At 50.6% G+C, this 19835-nt stretch overlaps 1 protein-coding gene across 3 annotated transcripts in view; it reads left to right on the top strand.

Annotated features, from left to right (window-relative positions):
* odad2 (outer dynein arm docking complex subunit 2) overlaps window positions 1–19835 on the top strand; it is a 347977-nt gene that overhangs the window by 105253 nt on the left and 222889 nt on the right. For all 3 annotated transcript variants that reach the window (XM_068007170.1, XM_068007171.1, XM_068007169.1), the window contains exon 9: window positions 368–505. In XM_068007170.1, the coding sequence (XP_067863271.1) occupies window positions 368–505 (138 nt within the window). The remainder of the gene's footprint in view (window positions 1–367; window positions 506–19835) is intronic.

Genomic DNA, 19835 nt, shown 5'->3' with positions numbered 1-19835 from the left:
GCAGCAGTTTTAATTATACAGATACCAGCTGATCTTGTGTTCATAGATAGTCTGGAATCTGTTACAAGGTTGTAATGTTTAGCTGCTTACTTGTCTGTTCCTCTAAGGACATTGCGCAGGTACTCTCTTAATAGGCCCCGAGGTCTGTTAGATGCTCCTTATTGTTGTTAGATTGACAGCAGCTTAAATCCTCTTCTTCTTATCCCAACAACTTCTCCAAATTATCTGAAGAATCAGTAGGAATAAAATAGGTTTCTTCCACTTTTTATATACTTTTTAAAAGAATTTCAGTTGTGATTTGTTGATTTATACAAAGTGTGACGTTTGCAGTGCTCACAAAAGTAATTTTCTTTTGTTTTTTTCAAAGCTCAAAAGATGACAAAACTCAAATGAAAGACCAGGATCCTGACAAGATTAAACAAGATAAAGGAACTGATGAGACTGTTGCAACTGGGAAATACAGGTGCAAAGCACCTCAAGAAAAGAAACATTTGTCACAGAGAGCGTGAGTATTAATTTTCTTTTAAATTACTAGTTGACCTTCCTTGGCTGTTCACCTGGGGAGTCAAGACTAAATGTAGTGTTCAGGTAAAATGGGGTTAGAGGGTGGAGGATAATTGGATTAGGGTGTGCAGATGTAATCCAGTCCCCATTTTAAAGTCATGCATTCTGACTTATATTTGTAGTTCCATGATAAATTCCTCTGTGGACATAGGAATTACATTAAAGTTAAAATTCTAAATTGGGGAAAGGCCAATTTTGATGGTATTAGACAGGAACTTTCAGAAGTTGATTGGGAGAGTCTGTTGGCAGGCAAAGGGACGTCTGGTAAGTGGGAGGCTTTCAAAAGTGTGTTAACCAGGGTTCAGGGTAAGCACATTCCTTATAAAGTGAAGGGCAAGGCTGGTAGAAGTAGGGAACCTTGGATGACTCGGGAGATTGAGGCACTAGTCAAAAAGAAGAAGGAGGCATATGACATGCATAGGCAGCTGGGATCAAGTGGATCCCTTGAAGAGTATAGAGATTGCCGGAGTAGAGTTAAGAGAGAAATCAGGAGGGCAAAAAGGGGACATGAGATTGCTTTGGCAGATAAGGCAAAGGAGAATCCAAAGAGCTTCTACAAATACATAAAGGGCAAAAGAGTAACTAGGGAGAGAGTAGGGCCTCTTAAGGATCAACAAGGTCATCTATGTGCGGAACCACAAGAGATGGGTGAGATCCTGAATGAATATTTCACATCGGTATTTACGGTTGAGAAAGGCATGGATGTTAGGGAACTTGGGGAAATAAATAGTGATGTCTTGAGGAGTGTACATATTACAGAGAGGGAGGTGCTGGAAGTCGTAACGCGCATTAAGGTAGATAAATCTCCGGGACCTGATGAAATGTATCCCAGGACGTTATGGGAAGTTAGGGAGGAAATTGCGGGTCCCCTAGCAGAGATATTTGAATCATTGACAGCTACAGGTGAGGTGCCTGAAGATTGGAGGGTAGCAAATGTTGTGCCTTTGTTTAAGAAGGGCGGCAGGGAAAAGCCTGGGAACTACAGACCAGTGAGCCTGACATCTGTAGTGGGTAAGTTGTTAGAGGGTATTCTGAGAGACAGGATCTACAGGCATTTGGAGAGGCAGGGACTGATTAGGAACAGTCAGCATGGTTTTGTGAGAGGAAAATCATGTCTCACGAATTTGATTGAGTTTTTTGAAGGGGTAACCAAAAAGATAGATGAGGGCTGTGCAGTAGACGTGGTCTACATGGACTTTAGCAAAGCCTTTGACAAGGTACCGCATGGTAGGTTGTTACATAAGGTTAAATCTCACGGGATCCAAGGTGAGGTAGCCAATTGGATACAAAATTGGCTTGACGACAGAAGACAGAGGGTGGTTGTAGAGGGTTGTTTTTCAGTCTGGAGGCCTGTGACCAGCGGTGTGCCTCAGGGATCGGTGCTGGGTCCGCTGTTATTTGTTATTTATATTAATGATTTGGATGAGAATTTAGGAGGCATGGTTAGTAAGTTTGCAGATGACACCAAGATTGGTGGCATTGTGGACAGTGAAGAAGGTTATCTAGGATTGCAACGGGATCTTGATAAATTGGGCCAGTGGGCCGATGAATGGCAGATGGAGTTTAATTTAGATAAATGTGAGGTGATGCATTTTGGTAGATCGAATCGGGCCAGGACCTACTCCGTTAATGGTAGGGCGTTGGGGAGAGTTATAGAACAAAGAGATCAAGGAGTACAGGTTCATAGCCCCTTGAAAGTGGAGTCACAGGTGGATAGGGTGGTGAAGAAGGCATTCGACATGCTTGGTTTCATTGGTCAGAACATTGAATACAGGAGTTGGGATGTCTTGTTGAAGTTGTACAAGACATTAGTAAGGCCACACTTGGAATACTGTGTACAGTTCTGGTCACCCTATTATAGAAAGGATATTATTAAACTAGAAAGAGTGCAGAAAAGATTTACTAGGATGCTACCGGGACTTGATGGTCTGACTTATAGGGAGAGGTTGGATAGACTGGGACTTTTTTCCCTGGAGAGTAGGAGGTTAAGGGGTGATCTTATAGAAGTCTATAAAATAATGAGGGGCATAGATAAGGTAGATAGTCAAAATCTTTTCCCAAAGGTAGGGGAGTCTATAACGAGGGGGCATAGATTTAAGGTGAGAGGGGAGAGATACAAAAGGGTCCAGAGGGGCAATTTTTTCACTCAAAGGGTGGTGAGTGTCTGGAACGAGCTGCCAGAGGCAGTAGTAGAGGCGGGTACAATTTTGTCTTTTAAAAAGCATTTGGACAGTTACATGGGTAAGATGGGTATAAAGGGATATGGGCCAAGTGCAGGCAATTGGGACTAGCTTAGTGGTATAAACTGGGCGACATGGACATGTTGGGCCGAAGGGCCTGTTTCCATGTTGTAAACTGCTATGATTCTACTGACAGGAGGATGTAATTAGAATATGACAAGTTTGTATAGGCAGTTTCCATTATAAATGTGTAAAATACTTAATATGTTACTTGTGGCTCACCTGTGGTGTTGTTTATGGTAAGTTAGAGGATTCACTGTTTTATAATAATTGGGATGTTTATGCCATGTGGGGATAGGTCAGCACCAGTGATATACAGTGACTGAATAAGTCAAATTACATTTTTATTAAAATATATTTTCAGAATTTTATTGGTGCTTTGGGGATTGAATTTCTTAACTAGCCACTATTCTGTGATATATTTTGCATATATTCCTTTACCTATATATTGAATTTTTATCCTTTATTATTTTTAAAGCTGAGAATACATAGCAAGATGGTATACAAGATGAACCGATTTGAGATATCTGGTATTTAGCAGCTTTGGGTCGGGGGAATGTGGTTTAGCTACACTGGGGCTAATCCTGTGCTTTGGTGGCACTGGGGAATAGTCTGGGGGTTTGGCAGAACCAGGACGGATGTCTGCAGTGGGGCTGCTGGAGATTGACAGCATGGGGGGCGGGGGGGGGAGGGTTCCTTTTGATCTGGCATCACTAAGTAGGGGAAGCATGGTTTAGTAGAACTGTGGAAGGTGGAACTGAAGTTTAACACGAGTGGAGATTGAATGTGAGGTTTGGCTCACTATTGGATTCCTGGGGCTCGATTTCTGAAAGGATGGCAGGAGGTGGGGGGGGGTGCAATTGGCATGTGGGTAACCTGACTACGAAAATCTTACCGTTTCACATGTGATCGCAAGTTAATTGGTGGCCCTTTACGCAGCTTCCGGGTTTGTCGTCCAAAAGCTGCGCAGTGGGCAGACTGCGCACCCGCATGACAGGCTGTCAACGGGAATGGCTCTATTTAAAGGGCCATTGCTCCAATGGCTTTTGCTACAGCAAACACCAAAAGCACACAATATGGAGCAACACAAGGGCAAGGCTGCTCCAAGGTTCAATGATGCCTTTCTGCAGCAGCTACTGGCCGGGGTGTGGAGGAGGAAGGAAGTGCCCTGCCTCTGCCACCAAGAAGGCCTGGCTTGAGGTGGCAGACGAGGTCAGCAGCAGCAACATCTCTCGCACCTGGGTGCAGTGCAGGAAGCGTTTGAATGACCTAACTTGGTCAGCAAAAGTGAGTACATTTATTGATTCTCCTGCATTCCGTGTTCCACATCACTGCTCCCACCACCCCCCTCCCCCTACAACTTATTCTGCACTGCCAAGACTACTCCATCACATCACTCCTCACACCCACTTACGGCTCATCCTCAGCTTACCTTCACTTCCTCATCACTTCCTCACCTCCCCATTAGTCACTCCACCACTACCACTCACCCCATTCCTCATCCAGTGTGATGGCTCTGTCTCATACTCACCCTCTGATGCACCTCTTTCACGGTCAGCCTCACCCAAAGCAATGCATTCATCGGCTGACCACTTCACCATCACTCACTCACACATCTGTACTTTCTCCCCTTCTAGGAGAAGAGAGCACAGAATATGCACGAGAGGGCGAGGACTGGAGGAGGGCCACAACAAATAGTGATCCTCACAGACGCAGAGCAGGAGGTCCTGCAGATCAGCTGCTCCCTCGAGTGCCTGTCTGTCGGAGACGCCGAGACTGGCACCCCACGAACATCTGGTGACACAACTTTAACATTCATCATACACAATATGAATTGATCTTAAGCATGATTGGCATGTTGAACACCTCAGTATGCTCATCGCAACATGACACATCTATGATGATGCTTAATTTTGCCTTCTGTTCTCTTACAGGTCCTTCAACGACCGCAATGATGGCAGAGGGCGATTCCTCAGAGGGGCTCCCGGCCTCTGAGGGTGCACCATCACATCTTAGCGAATCATCCACCAAGGCAGATACTCACATCTCAGTGGGTCCTAGTAGGCAGTTAGTTGGGTTGGCACCTGGTGAGTCACCACACACAAGTGAGCACGAGCAGACACTGGTGGCAGGGGCAGTTGTAGAGAGTCCGCATCGATGGGCGCACTCCTCTCCAGGCTCTGCTCAGCTGGATGCAGATGCTGTACCCCGGGGGCTATCCTTTAAAAGGAGAATGATCGAGGGACAGCAGCACATTTATGAGCTACTGGAACTGTTGCCACGTGCACTCTCCACAATAGCACAGAGGATGGAGGAGTCCAACTCCTGCACGAGTGGAATGGTGGCACTGGTACGGGAGGGAATCTCTGAGATAGTGTCGCAGGGACATGCACAACTGTCTGAGATGGTGTTGCACATAACTGCTGAAATGTTTGAGATAGTGTTGCAGGTAAATGCAGGAATGTCTGCGATGGAGAGAAGGCTAGCCTCCATTGAGCTTCAAGCACGGCTCACAAATGAGTCCATTCACACCCTGACAACGGCTGTTCGGACTCAGGGTGAACAACATTCTGCCTCCTTAAACAGGCTGACAGATACTTTAGAAGTGGCCTCCAAGGCATCACACATGTTCTCTAAACTGTTGTCCAGCAGGCTGGTAGGAGTGATGTGGGCCTGGCCCAGGAGAGGGATGATGGCAAAAGAGGACATGGAAGTGGAGATGCCACTCAAAGATGCCACGTCTCATCTGTTGTCCCCCTCTCAACCAGTACCCGCAATGCTGCCTCCTCTTCAGGTGGCCAAGTCTGCCCCTGCATAGGTGCAGGTGGAGCAGTCTTTGGAGGAGCCCTCACGGGCTCCAAAACCCAGAGGGCGATGGCCTAAAGCATCTAAGCAGTCAGGGCATGAACATGAGCAACCTGCCACTACCTCTGCTGCAGCCACAGGGGATGCACCATGTAGAAGTAGTAGGAAGAGAAAGGCTAAGGTTTTGTGATCACATAGAGTATGCACAAGGGTGTCTGACAGACTTTCATGTTTTTCATTTATATTTGGTTTTTGTTATATTCATATTAAATGTTATCATTCTCACCACTACTGCCACATCTTGCCCATTTTTGACTGGCTTTTGTGATAATGCCCTTTCATGAGCTTCATCATGAATGGCGACACTTGATGCCACCCATTGGGTCACTTTACAGTGGGTATACGTGTAGTTGTAGGACTGTTTTGTGCAAAGAGGGATGGGGGAGGGGGCTGGTGTTGGCGCTGGCCTTTCCAGGTGGTGTGAGGACTAAACTCTTCACACTGTCTGATGTTAGCAGAACCGTTCACATATGACTGACTGCCTGGCCTCATGAGCAGCTAGGTGAGCCGGTGCTCTGGCCATGCTTTCGTCCTGCTCCTCCTCCGCCGCAGCCGCCGCCTCCTCCTCCTCCTCCTCAATGTGGATGGCAGATGTATATTGGGCCTTCTCAAGTGGCACCCGTCACTGTTGTGCCATGTTGTGCAGGACAGAACAAACTACTATAATGCGTCCCACTCTGTCTGCTACGTACTGAAGCGCTCCCCCAGAACGATCAAGGCACCTAAATCACATCTTGAGCAGCCTTATAGCATGCTCAATTGTAGGTGATGTGGCTGTTGTTGTATCAACACTGTTGCTCGGTGATGGGGTTCTTCAGAGGTGTTATGAGGCACGTGTGCTGGGGGTATCCCTTGTCCACAAGGAGCCAGCCCTTAAGGGTTCGGTGCGTGGAAGAGGCCTGGAATGTTGGATTCCGCCAGAATGAAGGAATCGTGGCAGCTGCCAAGGTTTCTGGCGTACACGTGAAGAAATCTTTTGCAGTGGTCACAAGCGAGCTGAGCGTGGATGGAGTGATATCCCATTCTGTTGATGAACAGTCCTGGCTCATATTGTTATAGGGATGCAATCAATTACACCCTGTACCCGTGGGAAGCCAGCCAAAGCGTGGAATCCCACTGCCCTCTCCATCTGGCTGAGGCCGTCGGTGACCTGTCTTGTGCACTTGTGTGCAGACGACTGAGAGGCCCCAGCGATATCATCGGTGGCACCCTGGAATGATCTGGAGGTGAACAAGTTGAGGGCAGTGGTGACTTTAATAACGACTGGTAATGAGATGCCACCAGGCTCAGCCGGGAGCAGCTGCAGATGTCTTCGACCACCTGGCGACTTACTCTGAGCTTCCGTATGCACTGTTCCTCAGAGAGGTCCAGGAAGCTGAGCCTTGGTCTGTAGACCCTGTGGCGAGGATAGTGCCTCCTGCGACGCCGCTCCCCCTGTTGCCCTCTGTGCTCTTGTGCAGGTGCCTGTGGTGCAGCACTGTGTTGTGGAGCTCCAAGTGGTGGAAGTGCACGCCGTCCCTGGCGAGGATGGTGATGTTGCTTGTCCTCGGATATAGTGGTGAATGCAGCCATGGCGCCCCCCCCATCCTGATGATGTCAGTTTGAGGGGGTCTGAAAAGTTGCTAAATATGTGTAAACAGAACAATTTTGAGTGGAAACCAATAATTTTCAGTGTAAACACAAAGATCTCCCAGCCAAAAGTTTGCCCGAGACACCTGAGTGCCCTGCTGCAATAACTTACTTTTTATCCCCATCTGTCAAACAGGCATTTAAATGTCCAACTGGCTGCTGCCTGAAACACATCTCCTTGAACATGGAGTGTTTCCCACAGCACGAGAAACACGCTGAGGTTGAATTGAAATCGCATCCCTGCCTCAATCTCCACAAAATTAATGACTTCAACAAGATTAACGATGTGAATAAGTGTTTTAAGTATCGTCCTGCCGGCTTTAATTGACGGCGGGACTTCCGGATCCGTGAAGCGCGAGCGCACACAGGTTCATCTGTAGCAACTCCGGAAGTCGGAGGGTTGGAGCTGGCTTCCGAACCTGCTCGGGATTTTCGCAGCCCCTCCCCCAAAGCGCCTGCAATTTGATTTTAAAATCGAGCCCAGTGACTTTGGTCTTCCCAATATTTAATTGGAGGTAATTTCTGCTCATTCAATACTGAATGTCGGACGAGCAGTGTGTTAAATCAGATGCAGTGGAGGGGTCGAGAGAGGTGATGGTGAGGTAAAGCTGGGTGTCATCAGCATACATGTGAAATCTGACATTGTGTTTTTATGTTGCTGAGGGGCAGCAGGCAGATGAGAAATAGGAGTGGGCCAAGGATAGATCCTTGGGGAATTCCAGAGTACTCCAGACTGCAGAGGGACAGGCACACTCTCTCACCCCTACAAAAAAATGTAAATGATCTAGGAGAGTGCAGGAACAGAGACACCTGGGGGTTCATATACACAAATCTTTGAAGGTGGCAGGACAAGTTGATAAAGCTGTTATAAAGGCATATGGGATCTTTGATTTTATAAATAGAGGCATAAGGGCTGAGCGGATGCGTGAGGGGGGGCGGGGGCGCTCCTAAAATGGCGGAATCCTGGAGTGGGCACCCGCTGACTTCCGGGTTCCCCAGTGACACATTCGGGTGCGTGCACACCTTCCGAATGCGGGACTCCCACCGGCAATTAAAGCCGGCAGGATGCTGCTTTACATAGTTAGTCAGATAGTTGAGGTACTTGAGAGACCTCATTGAGTGGAGATTTTAGCAGGGGTGCAATTTTGAAGGATCCTCAGCATGTTTCCTGTCCTGTAGGAAACACTCCCTGTTGGAGCAGACGTGTTTCAGCCAGCAGCCAGTGGGAGATGCAAAGGATTATTTGACAGTTGGGGGGAAAGCCTCATTTATTGCAGCAGGGCACTCTTGTCACTTCAGGCAAAGTTTTGACTGCAACACCTTTGTCTTTCCACTCAATATTCTTAATTTATACCCTAAACTCTGCTGTGCAAACACATTTACCTACTTTGCGGACTCCCTCAAACTCACACCGTCAGGATGGGGGGCACCATAGCTGCATTCATCACTTCATCCGAGGAAGAGCGACATCACCAGCCTCGCCAGGCACGCCGTCCACCTCCGCCACATGGAGCTCCACAACACAGTGCTGTGCCACAGGCACCTGCACAACAGCACAGAGAGAGCGACGTCACAAGAGGCACTACCTTCGCCACAGGGTCTACAGACCGAGGCACAGCTTCCTGGACCTCTCTGAGGAGCAGTGCATACGGAGGCTCAGAGTCAGTCGCCAGGTAGTCGTGGACATCTACAGCCTCCTTCATGCAGAGCTGCTCCCGAGCAGCATCTTCTTACCTGTCGCTGTCAAAGTCACCACTGCCCTCAACTTCTTTGCCTCCGGATCGTTCCAGGGTGCCACGGGGGTCTCTCAGTCGTCTGCACACAAGTGCATAAGGCAGGTCACCGATGGCTTGTTTCGTAGGGTCTCGCGCTATATCAACTTCCCCATTGATGACCTCAGCCAGACGGAGAGGGCAGTGGCTGGCTTCCCACGGGTGCAGGGTGTAATCGATTGCACCCATATAGCAGTACGAGTACCTCCACACGAGCCAGGACTGTTCATCCACAGGAAGGGCTATCACTCCATCAACACTCAGCTCATCTGTGACCACCGCAAGAGATTCCTCCACGTGTGCGCCAGATACCCTAGCAGCTGCCATGATTCCTTCATCCTCCGGGAATCCAACATCCCGCCCCTCTTCCACGCACCGAACACCCGCAAGGCCTCGGTCCTCGGCGACAATGCATATACCCCCTGCACACGTGGCTCATGACACCTCTGAGGAACCCCACCACCGAGCAACACCGTCGATATAACAACAGCCACATCGCTACCAAGTCTACAATTGAGCATGCTATAGGGCTGCTCAAGGTGAGCTTCAGGTGCCTTGATCTTTCTGGGGGAGCGCTTCAATACGCACCAGACAGAGTGGGACGCATTATAGTCGTTTGTTGTGCCCTGCACAACATGGCACAACAGAGAGGTATGCCGCTGGAGAAGGCCCCATCCACATCTGCCACGCATATTGAGGCGGAGGAGGAGGAGGCAGAGGAGGAGGTGCAACCCATGGGCAGAACGGCGGCTCACCTGGCTGCTCGTGAGGCCAGGGAGTCACTGATATGTGAACGGTTCTCCTAACATCAGACAGTGTGAAGAGTCCAGTCCTCACCACCTGAACAGAGCAGCGGCCACACCAGCAACCTCCCCCACACCCTGCACAAAATAGTCGTGCAACTACACATACACCCAATGTAGAGTGACCCAATGGGTGGCATCAAGTGTGGGTGTTCGTGGTGAACCTCATGAAAGGGCCTCACTACACAAGCTAGTCAAGAATGGCCAAGACGTGGCAGTAGTGGTGACAATAATAATATTTAATATGCCATTAACAAAAATCAAATATAAATAAAAAAACATTACAAACAGTCAAACCCCCTTGTGCATCCCCTTTGTGCTCACAAAACCTTCACCTTACGCTTACGAGTACTCCTATGTGGTGCCTCCTCTGTGGCTGCAGCAAAGGTAGCGGCAGGTTGCTCTTGTTCATGCCCTGATCAATTAGATGCTTTGGGCCTACGCCCTCTGGGTTTCGGTGCCCTCCAAAGACTGCTCGACCTGCACCTGTGCAGGAGCAGACTCGGCCACCTGGAGAGGAGGCAGCATTGCAGGTACTAGTTGAGAGGGGGGCAACAGGTGAGACGTGGGGGCGCTTTGAGTGGCATCTCCACTTCCATGTCCCCTTTCGTCATCTTCCCTCCCCTGGGCCAGGCCCACACTACTCCTACCTCTCTGCTGGACGACAGTTTGGAGGACATGTGTGAAGCCTTGTAAAGCCAGTGCCAGAGTATCTGCCTGCCTGTTTAAGGCGGCAGAATGTTGCTCACCCTGAGTCTGAAGGGCCGTTGTCAGGACCTCATTGGACTCATTGGTGCTTGAAGCTCCATGGACTCATTGGTGCTTGAAGCTCCATGGAGGCTAGCCTTCCCTCCAAGCTTCTACAAGTATATAAAAAGGAAGAGGGTAGCTAAAATAAACATTGGTCCCTTAGAGGATGAGACTGGGGAAATAATAATGGAAAACAAGGAAATGGCAGAGGAATTGAACAGATATTTTGTATCTGTCTTCACAGTAGAAGACACTAATAACGTACCAATAATAGTAGAAAATTAAGGGGCATAGGGGAGGGAGGAACTAAAAACAATCACTATCACTAGAGAAAAAGTACGAAGTAAACTAATGGGTCTAAAGGCTGACAAGTCCCCTGGACCTGATGGCTTGCATCCGAGGATCTTAAAGGAAGTGGCTACAGAGGTAATGGATGCATTGGTTATAATCTTGCATAATTCACTAGATTCTGGAAAGGTCCCAGTGGATTGGAAAACTGCAAACATAACACCCCTGTTCAAGAAGGGAGTGAGACAGAAAGCAGGTAACTATAGACCAGTTAGCCTAACATCTGTCATTGGGAAAATGCGAGAATCCATTATTAAGGAAGTAGTAGCAGGACATTTGGAGACTCATAATACAATCAAGGAGAGTCAACATGGTTTTATGAAGGGGAAATCGTTGCTGACAAATTTATTAAAGTTCTTTGAGGAAGTAATGGGCAGGGTGGATAAAGGGGAACCAATGGATGCAGTATATTTGGATTTCCAAAAGGCATTTGATAAGGTGCCACATAAAAGATTACTGCACAAGATAAGAGCTCATGGTGTTGGCAGTAATATACTGGCATGGATAGAGGATTGGCTAACTAACAGAAAACAAAGAGTCGGGATAAAAGGGTCATTTTCAAAATGGCAATCTGTAACTAGTGGGGGCCGCAGGGCTCAGTGCTGGGGCCTCAACTATTTACAATATATATCAATGACTTGGATGAAGGGACAGAGTGTCTTGTGGCCAAATTTGCTGATGATACAAAGATAGATGGAAAAGCAGGTTGCGATGAGGACACAAGGGGCCCGATTTTAGCAGGCCTGTGGGTTCCCAGCGGGTGGTCCTTCGGGAGCGTGGAAAACGCGGACGGCTAATTGAGTGCGCCCCCAGCGCGATCGTGGGATAATTGATCACATTAAGCCCTGGTTCCGGGTTCTCCGCTCCCCAGCTGCGCGCCGGCGGGCTGCGCATGCGCACTAACATTATCGCGATGGAGGAGCTCCACTTAAAGGGGCAGTCCCCCAAAGCCCCTCCTGCTGCAAGCAAGAGGCAACACAGGATGGCGCAACCCAGGGGCAAGGCTGCGCCACGCTTCTCCGACCTCGCGCTGCAGCTGCTGCTGGAGGGTGTGAGGAGGAAGAGGGACACGCTGTTCCCGGCGGACGGACGCAAGTGCCCTGGCTCCGTCACCAGGAAGGCATGGGCAGAGGTGGCGGCGGAGGTCAGCAGCAGGGCCAACACCCCCAGGACATGGGAGCAGTGCCGCAAGCGGTTCAATGACCTCACTAGGTCCGGCAAGGTGAGTACACCAACGCACACTCCCACAACCCGTCCCCACAATCACGCCAAACATATCACAACCCCTCCTGCACAGCCACCACAGCGCTCCCGCAGCAATCCTCACAGCCACTCACTCACCATCCTCGCCGTGCCCGCAAGTACCCACCGTCCCTGTCCCCACCCGAACACTACCACACACCCCATTCCCCTTGCAATGGGATGGGCATGTGGCACACGCATCCTCCCATCCATCTGCCCCACGCTCAACTCACCCACACCGATGCTTGATGCGTCTCACTATGCAATATGCACTCACTCACGCATCTGTGTTTTGCCTTGACAGGAGAAGAGATGCAAGAATGACCGAGAAAGGGCCCGCACCGGAGGGGGCCCGCCGCACGTGGTCGAACTGACGGATGCAGAGGTGGAGGCGCTCGACCTCGCCGGCACGCAACATTGCCTCTCCGTGGTGGATGGCGAGTCTGGCGCTGCAGAAACGGCCGGTAAGGGAAAGCTGACACTCAACACTCATGATCGCGAGTGACCATATCATCACCTGGCATCAGGCGCACCGTAATGTTTGTGCACATGCCTCATAGTGCCCTCTGTTCTCTTGCAGGGCCGTCTGCGAGCGCTGTGTGTGAGGAGGGCGATTCCTCAGAGGACATGCCGGTCTCTGAGGGTGCATCGTCACATATCAGCCAACCATCCACCAGCGCAGAGACACGCACCTCGGTGGGTCCCCCTCGCCAACTAGTTGGGCTTGCACATGGTGATTCACCGCGCACGTGTGAGCATGAGCAGACCCTGGTGGCAGGGGCAGCCGCGGATGCTGAAGCCCGGGGGCCACCAGTCAAAAGGAGAGTCGTCGAGGGGCACCAGCACATTGCTGAGGTACTGGGAGAGGTGCCACGCGCATTGTCCACGATCGTGCAGGTGATGGAGGAGTCCAACTCCTGCATGCGGGCATTGGTGGCGCAGGTACAGGAGGGTATCGGCGACATAGTGTCGCGGGTAGGTGCGGGAACGTCTGCGGTGGAGGACAGGCTAGACTCCCTCGAGCGTCACGCACAGCTGAACATCGAGTCCATGCAGGCCCTGACAACGGCTGTACGGATTCAGGCTGAGCAACATTCCGCCGCCATAAACAGGCTGACGGATACACTAGAGGTGGCGTTGCAAGGCCTCACACATGCCATCCAAACTGTGGTCCAGCAGGGTGGAAGGGGTGATGTGGGCCGACGCCACGAGAGGGATGATGGTGAACGGGGACATGGAAGCGGGGACGCTACTCAAGGTGCCACCACGTCCCACCCGTTGCCCCCCTCTCAACCAGTACCCGCAATGGTGCCTCCTCTCCAGGTGGCCGAGTCTGCCCCTGCACAGGTGCAGGAGGAGCAGTCTATGGAGGTGCCCCCACAGGCACCGAAACCCAGGGGCCGTCGGCCCAAAGCATCTACACGGTCAGGGCAAGAACAGGAGCAACCTGCCACTACCTCTGCTGGAGCCACAGGGGTAGCACCACGTAGGGGTTCCCGTAAACGAAAGCCAAGGGCGTTATAAGCACAAAGGGAATGCACCAGGGTGTCTGTTCGTTTGTACACTTTTTGTTTATAGTCGTTCACCATGTACATATTAAACACAATCGTTCTCACCACTCCTGCCTCCTCTCGTCCATTCTTCTGCGGCTTGTGCAATAGGTGCGTTCCGTGCGGCCCATCATGACGACGAACACCTGCTGGCACCCATTGGCCACACTACTGTGGGTGCAGGAGTACTGGCGAGACTCTTCTGTGGAGGGGGCTGGTATGGCCTCTCGTATGTGCAGGTGATGGGATGTGAACGCCTCAGACTGTCTGACTCTAGGAGAACCGTTGACATATGAGTGCCTCCCTGGCCTGGCGACCATCCCGGTGAGCCGGTGTTTGGCGCATGGGTCATACATCCTCCTCTCGCATGGCCTCCTCCTCCTCCCCCTCCTCCTCCTCCTCCTCCTAAATGTGGGTGGCGGGTGTGGATGGGGCCTCCTCCAGCGGCACCCCTCTCTGTTGGGCCATGTTGTGCAGGGCACAGCAGACAACTATGATTCGTCCCACTCTGAATGGCGTGTATTGGAGCGCTCCCCCAGAACGATCAAGGCACCTGAAGCGCATCTTGAGCAGCCCTATGGTCTGCTCAATTGTAGACCTGGTAGCAATGTGGCTGTCATTGTATCGACGCTACGGCTCGGTGATGGGGTTCCTCAGAGGTGTCATGAGCCACGTGTGCAGGGGATACCCCTTGTCGCCTAGGAGCCAGCCATTGCCGGTGTTGGGTGCGTGGAAGAGGGGCAGGACGGTGGACTCCCTGAGGACGAAGGCATCGTGGCAGCTGCCGGGGTATCTGGCGCACACGTGTAGGAATCTCTGGCGGTGGTCACAGATGAGCTGGGCGTTCATGGAGTGATACCCCTTCCTGTTGATGAACAGCCCTGGCTCATGCGGAGGTGCCCGTATTGCGATGTGGGTGCAGTCGATTGCACCCTGCACCCGTGGGAAGCCAGCCATAGCATGGAATCCAACCGCCCTCTCCATCTGGCTGCGCTCGTCCATGGCGAAGTTGATGTAGTGCGAGGCCCTGTGGACAAACCATCGGTGACCTGCCTTATGCACTTGTGTGCAGAGGACTGGCAGACCCCAGTGATGTCCCCGGTGGCACCCTGGAAGGATCCGGATGCGAAGAAGTTGAGGGCAGTGGTGACCTTGACGGCGACGGGTAGGAAGATGCTGCTTGGTCCATCCGGGAGCAGCTCGTCATTAAGGAGGCTGCAGATGTCGGCGACTACCTGGCGATTGACTCTGAGCCTCCGTATGCACTGCTCCTCGGTGACGTCCATGAAGCTGAGCCTTGGTCTGTAGACCCTCTGCGGAGGGTAGTGCCTCCTGCGACGCAGCTCTCTCTGCGGTTGCCCTCCCTCCTGCTGTGCCGGTGGGTGTGCCGCAGCAACGTGTTGGGGGGCTTCACGTCGATGAGGCGGACGGCGTGGACTGCGAGGCTGCTGGGGCTGGTGATGCTGTTCGTCCTCCGAGGATGTCGAAGCGGCCCCCATCTGGCAGGTGTTGGTCTGAGGGGTTGTGCACGGTAGGTAGGTGTTTCCTCGCACTGGGGCTGCGGTTCCACGTCGGGGTTTCCTCTGGCTTGGAGGGGGGTGGTGGAGGGCAGGCGTTGCCCTTTGTGACGGAGTGGCCTCCTGCGTGGGTGAGGGGTCTCCCCCCTGCCCTGTGGAGTGCACCTTGGCAGCTGCCACAGGCTGCTGGCTGCAACACGTCCGTTTGGAGTGAGACTGTTACCCCCAGTATGTGAAACAGTCTGAGTTGAAGGTAAAATCCCACACTTCCTAATAAGACAGCTGAATCAGGTCATTTAATGACCTGAACAAGCAAAGTAAATACACTCAAGTGGCATCCCGCTGGCATTAATTGCCTGCGGGATTCCCACCAGCAGGGCCTGCGCACGCAGTCCCGCACGTCAGCGTGGAACCCGGAAGTGGCCGGGATCGCGACGCGTTCCGGTCCCGCACCTGGCGATCGGGATTATCGAGGCCCCCCCGCCGAGAACACACACGAAACCCGATGCTAAAATCGGGCCCAAAGTGTCTGCAAAGGTATATTGACAGGTTAAGCGAATGGGCAAAAATTTGGCAGGTGGAATATAATGTGGGAAAATGTGAAGTCATCCACTTTGGGAGGAAAAATAAAAAAGCAAAATATTATTTGAATGGAGAAATACTACAAAATGCTGCGGTACTGAAGGATCTGGGTGTCCTCACACATGAAACACAAAAAGTCAACATACAGGTGCAGCAGGTAATCCGGAAGGCAAACGGAATATTGGCCTTTATTTCTAGGAGGATGGAGTATAAAATCTGGGAAGTCATGTTACAACTGTACAGGGTGCTGGTGAGACCACACCCGGAGTAATGCGTACAGTTCTGGTGCCCTTATTTAAGGAAGGATATACTTGCATTGGAGGCAGTTCAGAGAAGGTTCACTAGCTTGATTCCAGGTTTAGAAGGGTTGTCTTATGAGGAAAGATTGAACAAGTTGGGTCTATACTCATTGGAGTTTAGAAGAATGAGAGGAGACCTTATTGAAACATACAAGATTCTGAGGGGACTCGATAGGGTAGATGCTGAGAGGATGTTACTCCTCATGGGGGAATCTAAAACTAGGGGGCATAGTCTCAGAATAAGGGGTCGCCTGTTTAAGACAGAAATGAGGAGGAATTTCTTCTCCCAGAGGGTTGTGAATCTTTGGAATTCTTTACCCCCAAAAGCTGTGGAGGCTGAGTCATTGAATACATTGAAGACTGAGTTAGACAAATTTTTGAACAGCAAGGGAGTCAAAGGATATGGGGAAAAGGCGGGAAAGTGGTGTTGGGGGAAAAGGCGGGAAAGTGGTGTTGAGGTAAAAATCAGATCAGCCATGATCTCATTGAAAAGCGGAACAGGCTTGAGGGGCCGAATGGCCTACTCCTACTCCTATCTCTTATGGTCTTATGGTCTCCATTGCAGACATTCCCGCACTTACCCGCTATCTCAGAGATGCCCTCACGTCCGTGTGACAGTATCTCAGAGATGCCCTCACGTCCCTGTGACAGTATCTCAGAGATTCCCTCCTGTACCTGTGCCACCATTCCACTCATGCAGGAGTTGGACTCCTCCATCCTCTGTGCGATTGTGGAGAGTGCGCGTGGCACTTGTTCCAGCACCTCGCAAATGTGCTGCTGCCCCTCGATCATTCTCCTTTTCATGGATGGCCCCCAGGGTTCAGCATCTGTGTCCAGCTGAGCAGAGCCTGGAGAAGAGTGCTCCCACCAATGCGGACTTTCCACAGCTGCCTCTGCCACCAGTGTCTGCTTGTGCTCGTGTGTGGTGACTCACCATGTGCGACCCCAACTAAGTGAGGACGCGGACCCATCGAGGTGTGTGTATCTGCGCTGGTGGATGGCTTGTTCAGATGTGACGGTGCCCCCTCAGAGGCCGGCAGGTCCTCTGTGGGATCACCCTCTGCCGTCACAGCGGTCGCTGAAGGCCCTGTAAGAGAACACAAGGCAATATTAAGCATGATGACAGATGTTGAGGTGCTGAAGATGGCAAGGCATGTTAACATCATTTGCTATTGTGAGTGCTGAATGTTAAAGTTCTGTCATCAGCCGTTTGACAGGTGGCAGTCTTGGTGTCCCCGACGGACAGGCACTTGAGGATGCGGCTCAGTTCCACAGCCTCCTGCTCCATGTCTGTGAGGACGACCAGATGTTGCGGCCCCCCTCCGATCTTCGCCCTCTCCCATGCATTCTGGGCTCTCTTCTCCTATAAGGGGCGCAAGCAGAGAGGCGTGAGTGAGTGATGGTGACGTGGCTAACCGATGAATGCATTGGTTTGGATGAGGCTGACCGTGAAAAAGGTGCATCAGAGGGTGAGTATGAGACAGATCCATGACATTGTATGAAGATTGGGTTGAGTAATAGTGGTGGGATGAGTACTGAGGAGGTGAGGAACTGCAGGTAAGTTGAAGATGAGGTTTGAGTGGGTGTGAGGAGTAATGTGATAGTGTAGTGTTGACAGTGCAGAAGGAGTTGTGGGTGGTGGCGGTGATGTGGAAGACGGAGTGTAGGAGAATGAGTAAGTGTACTCACTTTGGCTGACCCTAGTTAGGTTATTGGAGCGTTTCCTGTATCCGGGTGCGGGAGACGATGTTGCTGCTGGTGACCTCCTCTACCACCTCGAGCCAGGCCTTCTTGGTGGCAGAGGCAGGCCACTTCCTCCTGTCCGCCGGGTAGAAAATATCCCTCCTCCTCCTCACCCCATCCAGTAGGATCTGGAGTGAGGCATCAGTAAATCTGGGAGCAGCGTTTCCCCTGGGCTGCTCCATTCCATAATTTTGGTTGTTTGCTCCAGGAGCAGCATTGGAGGACTGCCCCTTTAAATAGGGCTCCTCCAGCTGACAGCCTGTGATGTGGGTGCTCAGTCCGCCCACTGCGCAGGTTGACAACGGGAAAACCGGAAGCCACGGTAAGTGGCTTCAATTTACCCGCGATCGCGTGGGGAACGGACAGATTTTACTGGGCGGGTTACCCACACGCCCAGTCGCTCCCCCCCACTGGCTGCCATCCCGCCTCCCTGGTAATATCGGGGCCATAGAATATAAAAGGAAGGAAGTTATGCTAAATCTATATAAATCACTGGTTAAACCTCAGCTAGAGCATTTCTGGGCACCACACTTTAGAAAGGACGTCAAAGTCTTGGAGAGGGTGTAGAGGAGACTTGACTGCCACCACCTTGGGCAGGGTCCCGAGAAGGGTGGTCAGAGCACCCACCTGTTTTGGGTGGGAGATTGCTTGTAATATGCAAATCGGGTCCTATGAAGTACATAGGACCTCAATTGCAATTTTGCAGTAAAAATAGTGATGCACGGGCCATCAATGGTCTGCCCATCTGCACCAGTATTGAGTTGCCTAACCAGGGGCCCTTAAAGGAACAGCTGGAAGCCACTCATAAGTGACCCAAAAAAAACTTTTAGTTTTATTTTTATGGGTCCAGGAGGAGCAGCAATGGTCCTCCTTCCCCCACAAAAATACTCCGGCCTGCTACAAGCCTGTGTGCACTACTCTTTCTCTCCCCCACCCCCACAATGTTCCAGGCTCCAACTGTTGGCCGGCTCTATGCAGGAACCAGCCAATTTACTGCCCGCCCCAACTGGCAAGCTGTCTCAAAGTGTTGGCCTGGGCCTCAAAATGATTTGGTTCTCACTTCAACCACCCATTGTGCACCTAAACTTAAAATCTGTCTCTCTGAGCTCAGTGCACCTTCTGAAGTTTATAAAGCACAAAACAAAAGCTACAACAGGTGTGTAATTAGCAGTCTGTCTTTTTTTCACACACACAGCCTCTTAGTTTAAAAAAAAACACACAACTTCTTTGTTTAAAAAAGCTCAACACAAATTGAATTAAGGTTCTGAAATTTGTCTCTCAGCACTTTTTCAAATAACATTGAAAAACGTTTGAGCAGAAACTGCTAGAAGTTAAAGACAAATATCCATCTGTGCAGCTAACTGAACAATGCTGATGTGTCCTGAGAAATTAGGCACACTGCACTGTGGAGCAGGCTCAAGGGGCCGTATGGCCTACTCCTCCTCCTATTTCTTATGCACATGCTCAGATTGCACAATCCAAATTCAAACAGTCACAGGTCTGGGAAAAAATATCAAGTCCAAGTCCATGCTTTTGGCAGAGGCTGAGGCCTACAAGTAAAAACTTTAATGAAGACATTACAGGACATAAAAGACAATTCAATGGATAAATTTAATCTTGTTGTTGTGAAATATGTAACTTTTTGAATTTTTATTTTGTTTAAACGATTATTGGGCATTAGAAATTTCAATTACTGAGGAAAAAATGGTGAAAAAAATTTAGAAGTAATTTGTGCAATCTGGCCATCAAATTCCCACAGTCAGAGTGATGATTTAACATAGGCAAAACCCATTATAAATGTGGACATAGGAATTTATAATGGAAAGAAGTTGACACAAGTGTGATAAAAGTGTGACTACAGGAAGTGAAGTCGAGCAGACAAAAAGTGCACACAAATGTAAGACTTTTAATAAGATATAGAAAGATGGATA

The sequence above is a fragment of the Heptranchias perlo genome, chromosome 2 (assembly GCF_035084215.1).
Source record: "Heptranchias perlo isolate sHepPer1 chromosome 2, sHepPer1.hap1, whole genome shotgun sequence".
Taxonomy (NCBI): domain Eukaryota; kingdom Metazoa; phylum Chordata; class Chondrichthyes; order Hexanchiformes; family Hexanchidae; genus Heptranchias; species Heptranchias perlo.
This window is presented reverse-complemented; position numbering and strand designations above follow the sequence as displayed.